A 15,902-nucleotide genomic window follows, 5' to 3' on the forward strand; every position below is an offset into this window, starting at 1 on the left:
AAATAAAATAATATGCATATTGGCATGTTGGGGAAAATGACAGAGCCAGTTTAAAGTACAGAGTTGCCAGGAAAGCCATGGTGCATTTTTGCATAGAAAACCATAGAAAAATACGCCATGACTTTCCTGATGACCTAAGATAGAGTAAATCTCATGTTAAATTTCAATATAAAATTTTATATCACATATTTTAAAAAAAGGAAAGGCCCTATTAGATTCACTTTGGAGTAATGATCTTCGGCTTCTAGAAAGAATGGAGAAAAGCAACAATCACACTCCAGTGGACTTGGAAAATAATTTTAATTTTTATTCAAAGTACATGAGGGTGTCATCATTAGCCCTTATCTTATGCTCGAGAAATGCAGCCAATTGTTCAAGACAGTAAGGGAAACAGAAACTATTAGATTTGAAGCTCAAGTTTCAAGAAAAGTTCAGATAAGGCAGATAAAAACTCCAAAAACCTTCCCTTGTGCAACAAAGCCAAACACGTTACTCTCCAAATGCCTCCTTATTTTATAAAAATATAAATATCATTATTTTAGAAATCATAGTTTATTTAAGATTAACTTTTCTTCCTACATTACATGATTATTTGCTTTTTAAAGGAATGTTTCTTAATAGTGCCACCTATTTCATGAACTGCTCTGCAGTTGTTTTTTTAAAAATAATTCCAAATTATTTGGATTAGAATAAATACCACATACGCATGGAAAATATTTTATCACCACCAAATATAAAAGGTCAGTATTTAGAATGAAGACATTCATAGCTTTTAATAGCCTACTGTAATCACCCAGTAATATGAAACTATGATTGGACTGACTAAAGTATGGGTCTTTGTGTACAGACATATTCTGATGGAAAAAAATACCTAAAAAAAAAAAAAATAAGGGAATAAATGGGAGGGGGGGAATGCTAAGAATAAAGCTTAGCTAAACAAATTAATTTTTAGTATTGAAACTCACCAAACTTAGTACACTTTGAAAGAAACTGGTGGAATGTACTGCCCCTGACATGAATTATAATTAGAGAGCACTGTTTGTCTTCAGGAAATCACTAATTCAGTAGCTGATCTTTAGGTAGAAACAAAAATACAGGGGCTTTGACATTATTCATAGATACAGCACTGATTCAAATGAACAGAAGAGCAGCAATAACAACAACAACAACAACAACAAACCCAAACTGGATATAACGTGAATGGTAGCCCCCCAAACACAGAGTAGAATGGTGAAACCATCCCCTAACCCCCAATGGCCACTGTTTGTGTACTTCCTATTAATTCTGACAATACAGAGCAAGGCCTTACAAACGTACTTAAAGTAACTACAAAGTAAAACAATAACACATGCATAAATCGAACAACAGCAAGATGACCCTGTGAAGAAAATTTTCCTTCGTACCCAAGTACAGTTAGGAATTCTAAAACGAGCTTGTGTATAGCGACAGTGCAAATGGCATCCAGGCCAGGTCCCAGGTCCAGTGTGTCCAGTGACACACTTCCTCTTAGCAGCCACCGTCGAAGAACCCTGTTTAGTGAATGTTGACCATGACTGGCTCGCTAACACCATGAACAACGTGGCCAGGGCCTCATTCACATTAGCTGGTTGAGCGTTACTCTTGGAAAACAGACATTGGACTGTTTCTCACTAACAAGTTCTGGTCATTAGCGAACTAAAATGAATCTTAAGTTGGCGGGACATGTGATAACTTCGTGCCTTTTTTTAATAAAACCCCCATGTTTGTTAGGCAGCCATTTAAATTAATCTTCCCTCTATTCAACTTATTTCCCTTTCTCTTCCCTAAGGAGGACCCTATGTAAACCTAAAAACATACGGTAACTTACTGTACAAGGTTTCTCAAAGTGCAAAATATGTTACAGATCATTTCATAGGCTTCATTTAAAACAGCATTTTATACAATACAGTACAGGTTGAAATTTCTGCTCATAAATTATACCCCTAAAATGACAACTACTTTGAAAGGGTTGAACACGTAAAACAACCCAGAGGCCTTCTTACACGAGGTTAATATAACTGAACATTACAAGCTTTGTTCAGACCAAAATAAAGTGGATTTTATGCTTAATCACATATATACATATTTTAAATGCTAGGTACAAACAAATCTCTTAAGTATAGACAGACATTTGTTCAGAGAGGTAAGTTCTCCTCAGTTATGGTTATTTCTCATTTACACACAGACTTTATACACAATGTTCAAAAATAATTTGCAGGACCATTTACTTCAATTCTTTCTGCAAAATCTGCTCATCCGGTAACTCTTTCTGAAGTGTTCTCGACCGCTGTAGAACCACATTCAGTTCTTCGATTACCTTTGACGGTAGCTTATGGTCGGAGTCCAAAGTCACTTTGCTGTTCCTGTCCTCAGTCTTCCTCAAGGTCTTTAGACCTCGCTGGCCTTTTTGTTGGCCATGGGAGACCTCAGACTCTGTGTCCTCCAGGCAGTTGAAACTCCGATGTTTCCTGGTTCGATTTCGAAGTTTGTCGTCCTTGTGTTCCAGGCAGTGGGCCACGATGGAGGCTCTCTCCTTCAGGGTAGCGTCCACAGACCCTTTATCATGGTTTTCACTGAGCCGCAGCCTTTCGAGTTCTGCTCTTGCACTCTAAAAATGAAATCAAATGTCTCACAGGAAAGCACGATTTGGCACGCTCTACGTTTCCAGAACATTCCACATGAAAGTTGATGTGCCCAATACATGCGCTTATTTCTACAATTTAGTTTCTTACTTTGCTTTGACACAAGTGGCAGGTCTGAATTCATACACTGATGTGAGGGCTACCAAATCAAATCAAATGTAGACCATAGACATCCTTTTCCACATGCATTTAACATACTCCTTCAAAGCTATGTCTCAGGGTGGTTTTTCAAATGGACTCTTCACTGCAAATTCTCCTCTTCCAACTCACTACGGTTGGGTGTGTCATGTGAGCTCACACTGTGGTCCCTAGAGTGTGGTACTCTTAGTGCAGAGGAAACGAGGTGGTCGTCATGGCCACGTGAGCCAGGTGAACGCTCTGCTCTAGAGCACATTCTTCTAGAGTCACAGCATGTACGAGCGTATAAAAGACACTGAGAATTATCAGGGCAGGAAAATCTCTTTAACTTCTCCCCTCCCCTCCCATATATTGACTACTGAAAGCTTTTCTCTTACATAATGTCTACTAAAATTCCTCATCATATTTTTGAAAACAATGGCATGTGTGTTTATGTATTTTTTTTATCATGTTCATTCTATTTCTTCCAAGAGTGAGAGAGACAGAAAAAAAACAGAGAGAGGGACAAGCATCCCCAACAAAGTCTCCATGCTGCACCCCACTCCCCGGGATCATAGCCACGCACATGCTCTGCGTGCTCAAGAGGTCTCTGGACATGCACCTGGAACCATCCCAGGTGTATCAACCGGCCTCACGGAGCACTTCTGCACCATCTGACCCACTGTCCCACCCGGATACATTCATGCATTAAAACGCACTTCAGTATCATTGCATGATAGTGCACATTCATTCAGCGAACTGTCAGGGCCTATAGGTATCTGGCGTGCACTGTGACAAGATACTGGTCTAGAGGGGGGTTTTTTTAAACTAACGTCAGGGACATCTTGTGACAGGGCAATATCTAGTGTGGACAGCAGCACTCTCCTCTGATTCTCAAAAGAGATAAAGTGAGAATGAGCAACGGAGAACTAAGCATATAGGTTCCCCAATAAACAGGTTACTAATAAACTGAGTCAGCATGCCAATGGTGGTGTGAAAAGAAGAGTTATTTTTCTTTTCTCAGGATTTTTCTTCAAAATTTTCTCTGTAAAAATTGCAACATGTAGGAGAGAAATCACCCCCCAGGGAGGATGGTCACCCCATGACCCCTTCTCCTTTATTCTTCTCTCTGGATTCTGGGCATGCATGCACACACACCTGGCGTGAGTTTTTTAAGTCATTGGGTCTGGGATTTGAGGTTGACTATGTGGGAGGCCAGTTCCATAACCATTATGCCATCTACTCGTCCCGGGAGTCCAGTATCTTAACTACTACACCACCCTTAAAACGACTTTAGTCTTTCAAACATTATGGCGGGTTTAAGGGTAAGATATTCAAACGGTTTAATCTCAAATTTAGGCTTAAAGGATTTGTAATGCCACCTTTAAATGCTTTTCTTTGCTTTGAGGGAATCAATTAAGGCACCGAAACATGCAACAGTCCCAACACAGCTAATGAGTTTTGAGAGTAAACAGCTTACGTCCTCTCCTGAAGAGACTGAACTGAAAATGTCAAGATTGATGCTACTTAGGTTCTTCCAACCCTCATGGTGAGAAGGAAAACAAACAGCAGCCTTTGCTGAAGATGCCACATCTTTTTTATTGATGCTCAGGGGTCATCTTGCAGTCCCTTAAATTAACTGAGACACCCCATCAGTTCCCAACTACTGGACTTTGACTGTGTTTCTAGAAAGTCTAGTTACCATGACGCCAGACATATTCTCACTATGGACTCACTTGAGAGTATTATAAGCAAACTATAAGACTGATTTGAGACTTGGATTTTACCAACAGAATTTCTACACACATATGTAAAACTGCTTGTCTACTTAAGAGATAAGAAAAAAAGTGGCATTGTACATATGTCACTAGGTGGTCAGTGACATTCAAGTAAGCATTCATAATGTTTTCTTTTTTTTTTTTTGGAGAGCTTTTTCCCATAGGGCACATGTGCTAGCCAGAAAGACAGAGAGACAGAAAGCGAGAAATCAGCCCCCCAGAGGAGATGGCCATGATGCAATCCCTTCGCCTCCATTGTCCTCTTGGTATCTTGGGCATACACGCACATGCACCCAGCGTGAGATTAAGCCACCAGGTCTGGAACTCAAACCATGGTCAACTACATGGGAGTCCAGTGACATAGCCATTAAGACAACTGCTGGTCCCCATAACGTTTTCTTGATGTATGTGATTACTACAATGCTTTTCAAAATGATTATCACTGTGCTTTTGAACCCAAAGAAGTAATTAATGCACTTAATCACATTAAGACATAGGAAAGCAAAGACCATAATTTAATATGAGACCATCAAAATCCTAACCTACCTCAATATTTTTCCGGGCTTGGGTAGCAGTCCTCTCATGCTGAATGGGAATTAGAGGCAAACCTCCAATTTTGGGATTTTTGGTGATTGAACGTTTTCGTTCCTTTCCAGCTGGTGGCCAGACATCATTTTCATGCTGTGGAAACACAATTTCTTGCCGTGGGTGTGTGATTTTATTACACGGTACACCATGTTATGTAGTCACTGGGCTCCTTTTCCATACACCCACATGGAATGATCTGCTTTCCATGAGAATGCCATTTGTAATTATGATGTTGACTCTGGCGGGGACACTGCTTCAGGACACAAAACTCTTAAGTGAACTGAGCTTTGAGGTCTCAGTTCAATTTCTAAGTTTCAGATATATGCCTTCTGTACTACTTATCAAGCCAAAATGGGAAAAAAATATTTGAGGAAACAGGCAAATCTCTTTGTGAGAGAAAATACACTTTCTCGAGTCCAGTGACATAGCCATTAAGACAACTGCTGGTCCCCATAACGTTTTCTTGATGTATGTGATTACTACAATGCTTTTCAAAATGATTATCACTGTGCTTTTGAACCCAAAGAAGTAATTAATGCACTTAATCACATTAAGACATAGGAAAGCAAAGACCATAATTTAATATGAGACCATCAAAATCCTAACCTACCTCAATATTTTTCCGGGCTTGGGTAGCAGTCCTCTCATGCTGAATGGGAATTAGAGGCAAACCTCCAATTTTGGGATTTTTGGTGATTGAACGTTTTCGTTCCTTTCCAGCTGGTGGCCAGACATCATTTTCATGCTGTGGAAACACAATTTCTTGCCGTGGGTGTGTGATTTTATTACACGGTACACCATGTTATGTAGTCACTGGGCTCCTTTTCCATACACCCACATGGAATGATCTGCTTTCCATGAGAATGCCATTTGTAATTATGATGTTGACTCTGGCGGGGACACTGCTTCAGGACACAAAACTCTTAAGTGAACTGAGCTTTGAGGTCTCAGTTCAATTTCTAAGTTTCAGATATATGCCTTCTGTACTACTTATCAAGCCAAAATGGGAAAAAAATATTTGAGGAAACAGGCAAATCTCTTTGTGAGAGAAAATACACTTTCTCTGTCGGAAGGCCCTACAACTATACATTTAAGTAGTCTCTAGATCAAAGATGATTTTACTGTAAAAATAATTAATCTTACAGACCCCAAATCAACTTAGGGCATGGCTAGCAGAAAAATCAGCCTTCTTTCAATGCCCTTTGGAAAAGTTACTTTCTCACTGAGTGAATTCCCAATGGTATGTTATCTTTTTATACAGACGTGTGTTCTGAAAATCACTACACGACAGAGTGTCGCACGTCTGTTCTCAAATTATGGACTACATAGTCTGGCCTACTGAACAATTATAGATATGACTGGAAAGAAAGCTAATTTTGCAATGGGGATAAATGTCCACAGGTTAAAAAGAAAAAAAAAAAAAAAAAAAGCTCCTGAGTGATTAATCCTTGAGATATACATGTAGAAGAAAACTCTTTAAATAATTTTTACATTCCTCAGGGTAGATTAACTTTTCAAAAGTTAGAAAAAGCAAATTAACTTTCAGACAACAATCTCTGACAGAAATACAGAATAAGTATAAAAGAAGCGTGCAGAGGTTCTGATGAAAGCAAAACTATTTTGCGTAAATGCTATAGCTAAATGCCTATTCCTCATTTTCCTTAATTCTTAAGATATATTTACTGGTTCCAGTTCTTATGCTGTGTTTAGTATTTTAATGTATTTTTAAAAAATAACTATTCATTTAGTTTTATTTATTCATTCATTTATTTTAAGTTGACCAGAGAGAGAGAGAGACAGAGACAGAGAGAGAAAGGAAATGAGAAAGCAAGCCATCAGGTCCAGGAATCTAACCAGGGTTAGCCATTTGGGAGTGTCCAGTGTCTTAACTACCACGCCACCTACTGGTCTCTTAATGTATTTTTTTATAGGAAAAAAAAAAAAAAACCTCAACAAATATTTACAATAGGCCAGTTACATACTATATAAAGGTTGAGTATCCCTAATTGGAAATACTTGAGAAGGAAAGTGTTTCAATTCCTTGAATTTTGGGATATCTGCATATAGATAATAAGGTATCTTGGGGATAGAAACCAGGTCTAAACACAAAACTCATTTATGTCTCATCTACATCTTATACAAATAACTTGAAAGTAATTTAATGTAATACTTTAATACTAAAACTGCAACCTATCATGTGAGGTCAGGTGTGGAAGTTTCAGATTTTGGAGTGTTTGGGATTTTGAATTTTCAGATTAAGGATGGTTAATCTATAGCCAATTTATAATGAGGGGCCTATTCTCAAGCTTTGTGCTTATCAATATACATAGAGTCATTCACTTAATTTTCTGTAACCCTACAGTGTAGGTCCTATTATTACTGGGCTTAGTAAATGTACATCATATTTATTCTTAATTTTAGTGAAGCATTTACCTTGGTTCAACAAGTGTATAATAGTAGGTTACACTTTATTTTAATCAGAGAGAAATGTATGAGCTTCATGTTATTTTTATATCCAGGCCCCTCCAAATGGCAAAAATAACTGATACTATATAATTAGGATGTTCTCAAGATGTAAAATTGGATGACCATTGGCTGCAAAGGAATTAGATAATCCTGTAAATTATGCTTTCAAATCACTGACGATGGTGTGTACGCTACATGGCATTATTGGGAACCTAAGAAAAACGCAATTCCCAAACTTGTAATTTTTTTTTTCTTTTTCTGAAATAAGATACGAACAGTGGGATGACTAGCTAATTAGTTCACACTGGAAATGATCCCAGAGGAATTTTTTCAATGGCAGAAATCTTTAGGTGGACGTGATCTGTTGTTCTGATTTCACATTTATGGTTATTTTTAACTTCAAAAGTCATATAGCATGGATGGGAACCAGCAGTTAGCGTAATGGCTATGTTGCTGGACTCCCACGTAGTCGACCGCGGTTCGCATCCCGGACCCGGTGGCTTAAAACTCACGCCGGGCGCGTGTGTGAGCGTGCCCAAGATCCCGAGAGGAGAATGGAGGAGAAGGGATTGTGGTGTGGCCATCCCCTCTAGGCGGTGATTTCTTGCTTTCTGTCTCTATGTCTCTCTCTGTCTGTCTGGCAAGCGCACGCGCCCTATAGCAAAAATCTCTCCAAAAGAAAAAAAAATTTTTTTAAAAAGTCATATAGCATGGATCACATAGCTGAGGTTCATACTTTTATTGTTATAAATGATCACCGCATCAAAAACAATCTCATTTCCGCCTCCCTCTTTCTAAACTTGACCTCCCTATCTTTCCCGCAAACTTAAGATAGTTTGATTCATTCTAAGTATTCTCTGAACTCTTTGAGACCTCCTATCTGTGTACCAACATTCTCCTTTCTACACCCCCCGCCCCATTTCCCTCATAGCCTAGCTTTGATTTCACGGGCAATCAAAACTCATATCCTTATAACTCTCTCTAAGTCCTGTGTCCCTTCTCAAACAAACGTGCCTGGAAAATCCCCGAACCTACTTGAGCACAGTTCTACTTACTCTGTGAGTGCCTGACAGTAGATAGAGAAAAAAGAAACAGAAGATCACTCTCTAGATGTGTCTGACTTTAAATGTAACCTTATATTTCAAGAAGTGAGAACTCAGCACTACCCAGAAATTGTACCACAGGATAGGCTTCCCCATTCTCTGAAAATTACTTGTCACCTTTTCCTCTGCCCTTCCAGTTCTAATATCCATCCCTGCTCACATGTAGTGAACTCGCTGACTTAACTTAAAAAATATATTTGTAATATGTGTAACCACGTGAACAAGCTTCCCTTCTCTTTTCTTGCAAGCATTATTTGCTCTGAGATATACAACTTTTCTCTAGTCATATCTGCTCAGGTGGTTAGAGCATGTGGTCCATGACTTGAGAACAAATGTGCCATACCCTTTGTTGTATGATTCTGGTGAAGAAGAACGACTATGAGCTTAATCATGCTGCGTCATATCTGCTCAGCACCTGTCTGCTGGTTTAATAATCTCTCTCCTCCTGTATTGATTTCTTCCTCCAAGTACTGGTGGTCTCCATCAACGTGCATGCAAATTAGACACTATCCAATCTTAAGGACTATGAAACTGAAACCCCAAAATATACCCTGACCTCTTGTTTCTATACAGTTACCTCATTCATCTAGATATCAAATTACTGTTAGCATTTTCTATATCCATCACCTCATTTTTATCCTTTCTCACACCCTTATTTCTTTTGTTGTGTTTTTCTTTTACTTGACTTAATGTTTAGAATACACTAGGGCTTGTGTTTCTCTCTCTCTCTCTCTCTCTCTCTCTCTCCTTCCCTGCTTCTCTATCATATCATCCAGTTTTATAGCTTTCAATACAAAGTACATGCTGACTTCCCCCAAATCTACATTTTAGCTCCGAGCTTTGCTTACGTGTTTGATCCATATACTAAACACGCTGCTACTCAGCATATTCAAATCTGTGTATTTAAGAAACAACTCAAATTTTATGAAGCCAAAACAGAACTCTTAATTTCCTTCTACATCTATCTCTGATAAATTCCACTGACATTTGCCAGTAGCCCACGGCCTTCAAACTAAGGCTTTTCCATGCTTTTTACTCCTCCTCTCACACTGTAATTAAGCTAATCAGTACAAATGCTTCGTTGGCTCTACCTCCAAAATACTCCTACATCTGAATAGGTCTTCCTATATCCACCTCTACTTCCTAGTCTGAGCTGACATCTTTCATATCACCACCCTTCCTGCTTCCATCTTTGACCCTCTACAGCACTGCCTCAACAAAGTAACCAAGACTGTTTCTCAATGAAAATAAATCAGATTATATTCTTCCCGTGTTTCAAGTTCTTAAAAAAGGAATGGCATGATCTGTACTCTACCCTCCTCATCTCTTACCGCTTCCCTCACACAGGCGTTCATGATGTTCATGGAATAAACCAAGATCATGACAATGTCTCAGGGTCTGAACCTGCTGGCCACTCTCCCTGGACAGACCCCGCCTAGAATAAGCTGCTTGATTATCTCCCTCTTTTCAGAAAGGGTTCAGCATACATGTTACTCAGAAAGCCACTTCCTTACAACCTTTTTCAATGAGTGTCCTTCCTTCCCTCAGTTACTCTCTTTCTCCTTTCCCAATTACCTGCTTGATCACACTGAAAGCCATTTGAAATTTCATCTGATTGCTCATTCATTTTCTGACCCTCTTTCCTATTTAGAAATGCTAACTGAGCACAAACTTTGTAAAAGGCATTGGGCTTTGTGGGGTCTATATAGACAAAAAAGGATAGAGATCTTCTCACAGAGTTGCCCTTTTAGTCAGTGAGGCTGACATGAAATCATAAATTGCACATGCGTTTTAGGTAGTGCTATAATGAAGCAGTGCAGGATGCAGAGTGATAGCCTGAAGGTTTCACTGGTCTGAAGGTCAGAGAACGTGTTTCTGAGAATGTGATAGTACAGCTGAAATCTAGAGGACTTTGAGAAAGGGGTGATGATGGGGATAGATATTAGAATTCCAGGTACCCAAAAGAACTCATCATAAGAGGCATGTGCTGTTGGTTAGCATGTGCGTTTATGCATATGACTGAGGAGAGCATATTCACATATTCACCTCATTTTATTATGCTTCACTGTATTGCATGCTGCAGGTCTCATGTTTTATAATTTGAAGGTTTGGGGCAACCCTGGATAGCTTTGAGGGTTCAAGACTCTGTGTAGGAAGTAACTGCAGATGTAGTGGAAATAGTGAGAACCAGAACAAGAAGGGGGGCTGAAGAGGTGACTGACTTGCTGCAGTCTCGTGATGAAACCTGGGTGGATGAGGAGCTGCTTCTTTTGGATGAGCAAAGACAGTGGCTTCTTGAGATGAAATCTGCTCCAGATGAAGATGCCATGAACAGGGTTGAAATGACAATAAAGGATTTCAAATATTACTTATCGTTAGTTGAAAAAGCTGAAGCAGGAACGGAGAGGACTGGCTGACTCGGAAAAATTCTAGTATGGCTAAAATGCTATTAAACGACATCTCATGCTCTACAGAAGTCATTTGTGAAGGGGTCAGCAGGAGGTGTGGTGGTTAAGGGCACAGGACTCCCACATGGCTGACCGTGATTCGAGTCCCAGACCTGGCAACTTGCTTTCTCTCTTTCTTTCTCTCTCTTATTCTGACTCTCTCTGGTCAAAATTTAAAAAAATAAATGAAGTTAAATAAAATAATTCTTTAAAGAAAGCATTGGTGAAAGAGTCAGTTGATGCAATTTACTTGTCTTATTTTGATTGGACTAAATCTTTGGGGTCGGGACAAGGAAGGCTAAGTGTGGTAGGGAGAAATAGCCTCACTGTGGGAGCGACTCTGCTTGCTGGCTGTTCATTCCTTGACTTTCAGCCACGGAGTCTACGACACTCCATGATAAAAATCCAAATATCAATGTGATTGTGTCACCAACAGATGTCGCAACAGCTATGTTTCCAACTTTAGTAAAATGCTATCCAAAAACTCATTTCCCCCCAAAGCAGAGTTTGATTATCTATATTTTTAAAAGTTGCACAAAAATAAGTCTCTAAAAAGTTAGCCCGCCAGTCTGTTTCTGCAAATGTATTCCCAGGTAACAATAGTAGAGAGAGGTTTAGAAGCACGGTGTTTATTAACCACTGGAAAGGTTAATAAATTAAATGAACAGAGAAAATGGCTTTCAAAGCAAATAAAGACTAGATTTTGAGGTGAGTTAACTTCTTCCTTGTAAGAGAAACAGGAAAGTACCTCCTCAGTAATAAAGAGTGGCAACTTAATCGTTACCAATGAATTTCAACGCCGTGTGAGCAGCACTGTGGGCAATTCGGCCAGACAGGGTTGGGAATGAAGTCAATCCAATTAATGGGGCGATTTAACCCTTCCCCCAAAGAATCTCACTCAATGTGGGATTAATGTGAATATAAAACACTGACCTCAGACATCCTTGGGTTTAAACTACTCACGAAGTATATTATCCAGGGCCAACAACAGAGCCTTTAGGACATGTCTACACACAATAGGTATGAAAGAAATGTCAGCTCCTACCCTTGTTCTTGGAAAGGCAGGGTTGTGGAAAGTGGCAAAAAGGGGGAAAGAACACTTCCTAATGAAGATGTACGACTCTGGTTGGATGACAACTTAGACAAGTCCCTCTTTCCTACAGGACCATCTTAAAGCAGTACATATCCACTAGGCCAGGGAGCTGTGGGCTGCTAACAAAATCAACAACAACAACAAAAACCAAACGAACAAAAAAACAAAACCAACAAAATTAAATCCCTGTTTCAAAAGGTCGCAAATACATTTGGGTTTTAAAATATTTTACAAATGTATAATCTAAAATTCTTACAAAAATTTCTTGGAAAATCACCACCATGATAATATTTCCTGTAAAAATAAGTTACTACAGGCTACTGGATAGCTGAAACACATGTCATACCTGGGCATAAAAGACACTGGCCATCCACTCCATCTGGGTTTGTAAACTGTCACAGCACAGGTGCCTGCAAAACAAGGTTGGTAAGATGCAAAAGTCAAAACCCACTAGATTATCTTCAGTCTATTTGACAATTTAGAGATCAGAATTCTTTTTTTCCCCCCTAATAAAGGACAATGCAATTTACAAGTTGATTATTTCTGTACAAGTGATTTCATCTTCTGCTAAGCATGTAACAGTGGAAATATCCTGGTTTAAACGCAATCCACCTAAGGTATTGGTTACTGTGGGAACATAATCAATATTTTTAGAAAGGCAGAAAGGTCAGTGTCATTTTGCTTTTTCAAGCACAGGAAAAGCATCTTTTCCTCAGAAACTCAGCTAAAGAAGCAACATATGTTCACCTTCTATTTATTTATTTATTTTTTTTTAGAGAGGTTTATTTTGCTATGAGGCGCGTGCGCTCACCAGAAAGACAGAGAAAGACAGAGAGATAGAAAGCGAGAAATCATCCCCCAGGGGGGATGGCCATGCCACAATCCTTTCTCCTCCATTCTCTTCTCAGGATTTTGGGCACGCACGCACACATGCCCAGTATGAGTTTAAGCCACTGGGTCTGGGAGTCGAACCGCAGTCGACTACATGGGAGCCCAGCGATATAGCCATTACGCCAATTTTTGGTCCCTGTTCACCTTCTCTTAAGAATAGAATTTTGCAGCTTAGACATACTTTCCATCACACTTATTATAAGGGCTAATACCCACAAGCTCATCAAAAAATAAACTACATGAAAGAAAAAAAATGCATATCCACTACCAATTCAGTATCCTTTTACTGGAAACCTTAATTTAAAAAAAAAAAAAAAAAAAAAAGAAAGAAAGAAAGAATGAAAAAGAGTGATTTTCCTCAAGACTCATGTCGTCAATTAGGGGAGAAGGGAACATTACAAATAAATTCTTGGGTCACTGGGAAAGTCATGATGAATTTTTGCATAGAAAAACAAGTCACATGCATTTTTGCATAGAAATACACATCAAGACTTTCCCAACAACCGAATACAACACAGTGAGAGAAGCAGAAGGAATGCTGAGCACACACCCAGCTGTGGCAGACTGGGCAATGAGGTGAGAATTGTTCTACAAATGTTCTACAACTGATGTTAAATGACAAAGACATTTTCATGTTCGTGTATTCTTCATATTGTATCATGAAAAATAATTTACTTCGGAAAAAATGTTTAAAAGGACATTTCTAAAAAATGCTTGCTTCATTAGGGGGCCATAAAAACACTGACACTTCCCATGGCCATGCTCAAGAAAACAGTATCCTGTACAAATCCTTTTAATTATGCACTCACATTTATGAAATACTGTAGGTGCAAAGAAGAAATAAGCAATGATTAGAGGTGACAGCAAGCTGCTCAGACTTCCAGGACATTCTGGCTAGAGTTTGAAATCAGAATGGCAGCTGAGCCTGCTGGGTCATCAGAATGGCAGCCATGAGGGAAGAGAGCAGTGGGATGTGCAGACAGGTCAGGAATGGGACCATGTTCACTGAACATGTAGGGATGAAGCAGCCAGGAATGCATGGGGAATTACAGAAAGGTTTGTTTTATCCTGAGAGAAGGAGAAGTTGGGGAGAAGAATCTGATTGAGCTGCATATTGCAGAACCTTGCATGTCATACCAACACCTGCACGGAACAGAATTCACATAAGAGTTTTGTCTTTATTTTTGCTTTTTAGATTTTTGCCATAGGGTGTATACACTTGCCTGAGAGAGACAGAGAGAAAGGGAAAGTGAGAAAGCATCCCCAGGGAGGATGGCCATCATGCAAACCCTTCTCCTCATTCTCCACTCAGGATTTTGGACATGCATGCACACATTTCTGGGGTGTTTTTCAAGCCTTAAGGTCTGGGACTAGAATCTTGAAGTCAGCCATGTGGGTTCCAGTGCCTTAACCATCATGCTGTCTACTGGCTCAATGTAAGAGTTTCAAAGCAGAAGGGAAATGTAACGCATCATAGAAAGGTTTCTTTGATGGTTGGGTAGAGAAGGTACTAGAAAGCAAAAGTCACTGGCATAACGTATACTTCAGATTCTTGGAATAATCCAGAAGAATCCATAAAAAGCTGGCCTCGAGGATACAGGGTATGGGTGGGTGAGAGGGACAATTAAGAGGCAGATGGAGGTAGGCATCAGTGATTGATATGACATAGTTAAGGGAAGGAGGAGATATTTAGTACAATTTAGTACAACCTCTGGGGAGACTGGTAACATCAGGAGGAAAGAGTAACACTAAGATTGAAGTCACCACCCATACATAAAATCCAAAAGTTACCAGCTATTAGCTTACCAGTGATGTTTTTCAGAATACGCGGTCAATCCCCAACTGAAAAAAAAACACACACACAAATGCACATTAAAAATGATCATTTTTACAAGACTGAGAACCAGGTTAGCTGTTAAGGAGGTAAGATTTAATGGTGGAAATGCATAACAGAACAGATTTCCACAGCGATGATGCAAGGGCATAACCTGGCTGAACTTGAGTGGGAACCGTTAAGGAGTTTGGCTGCAAATTTAAATAGCCTACAGAGAACATCCTGTGATGCTATGGGAGAAGGGGAAATCTCCAAGAAGATGATCTTATCTGAATAAGGGCAACTATCTAGGAAGACAGTCAGTGTAAGAAAAGATACAGCACCCCTTCACTTATGAGATTATGTTCTCATAAAGCCATCCTAAATTGAAAGTATTTTGTGAAAATGCACTCAAAACACCTAACCTACCAGACATTGTAGCTTAGCCTAGACTGCCTTAAATGTGATCAGAACACTCATATTAGCCTACAGTTGGGCAAAATCATCTAACGCAAAGGCTATTTTATAATAAAAAAGTGAGATGTTTCATGTAATTTACTGAAAGTGAAAAACAGAATGGTTACACAGATACTTGAAGTATGGTTGTCACTGAAAGCACACTGCTTGTGCACCATCGATGGTTGAAAATCTAAGTCGAACCATCGTGAAACTAGGGACTCACTATATGAACTGGTGTGGCAATACTGGGAGGATTCTCAACTAGACAGGTCTGAGAAATATTTCATGTTGGGTAAAGTCTTTTTAGAAGCAAAATGATGAATAGTGATTGAATGCTTAAAAAAATAATTGGAATAGTAATAATAATCTGGAAAAAAATGAAAAGCTATTGGATGATGATGGGGATTTTAATTTCTTTGTATTGACTGATATGCATGGTCTTCCTTCTGGAAAAAGAAATGTAATACACTGTAAGTTATATGTGATT

At 39.2% G+C, this 15,902-nt stretch overlaps 1 protein-coding gene across 1 annotated transcript in view; it reads right to left on the reverse strand.

Moving 5' to 3' along the window:
• Positions 1–286: 286 nt before the first annotated feature.
• ARAP2 (ArfGAP with RhoGAP domain, ankyrin repeat and PH domain 2) overlaps positions 287–15,902 on the reverse strand; it is a 188,304-nt gene continuing 172,688 nt past the window's right edge. The window contains exons 30-33 of the mRNA XM_006158365.3: positions 14,950–14,985; positions 12,599–12,662; positions 5,754–5,888; positions 287–2,626 (exon numbers count right to left, since the gene is read on the reverse strand). Coding sequence (XP_006158427.1) covers positions 2,243–2,626; positions 5,754–5,888; positions 12,599–12,662; positions 14,950–14,985 — 619 coding nt within the window. The 3' untranslated portion in view covers positions 287–2,242. The remainder of the gene's footprint in view (positions 2,627–5,753; positions 5,889–12,598; positions 12,663–14,949; positions 14,986–15,902) is intronic.

The sequence above is a fragment of the Tupaia chinensis genome, unplaced genomic scaffold (assembly GCF_000334495.1).
Source record: "Tupaia chinensis unplaced genomic scaffold, TupChi_1.0 Scaffold000582_1, whole genome shotgun sequence".
Lineage (NCBI taxonomy): Eukaryota > Metazoa > Chordata > Mammalia > Scandentia > Tupaiidae > Tupaia > Tupaia belangeri.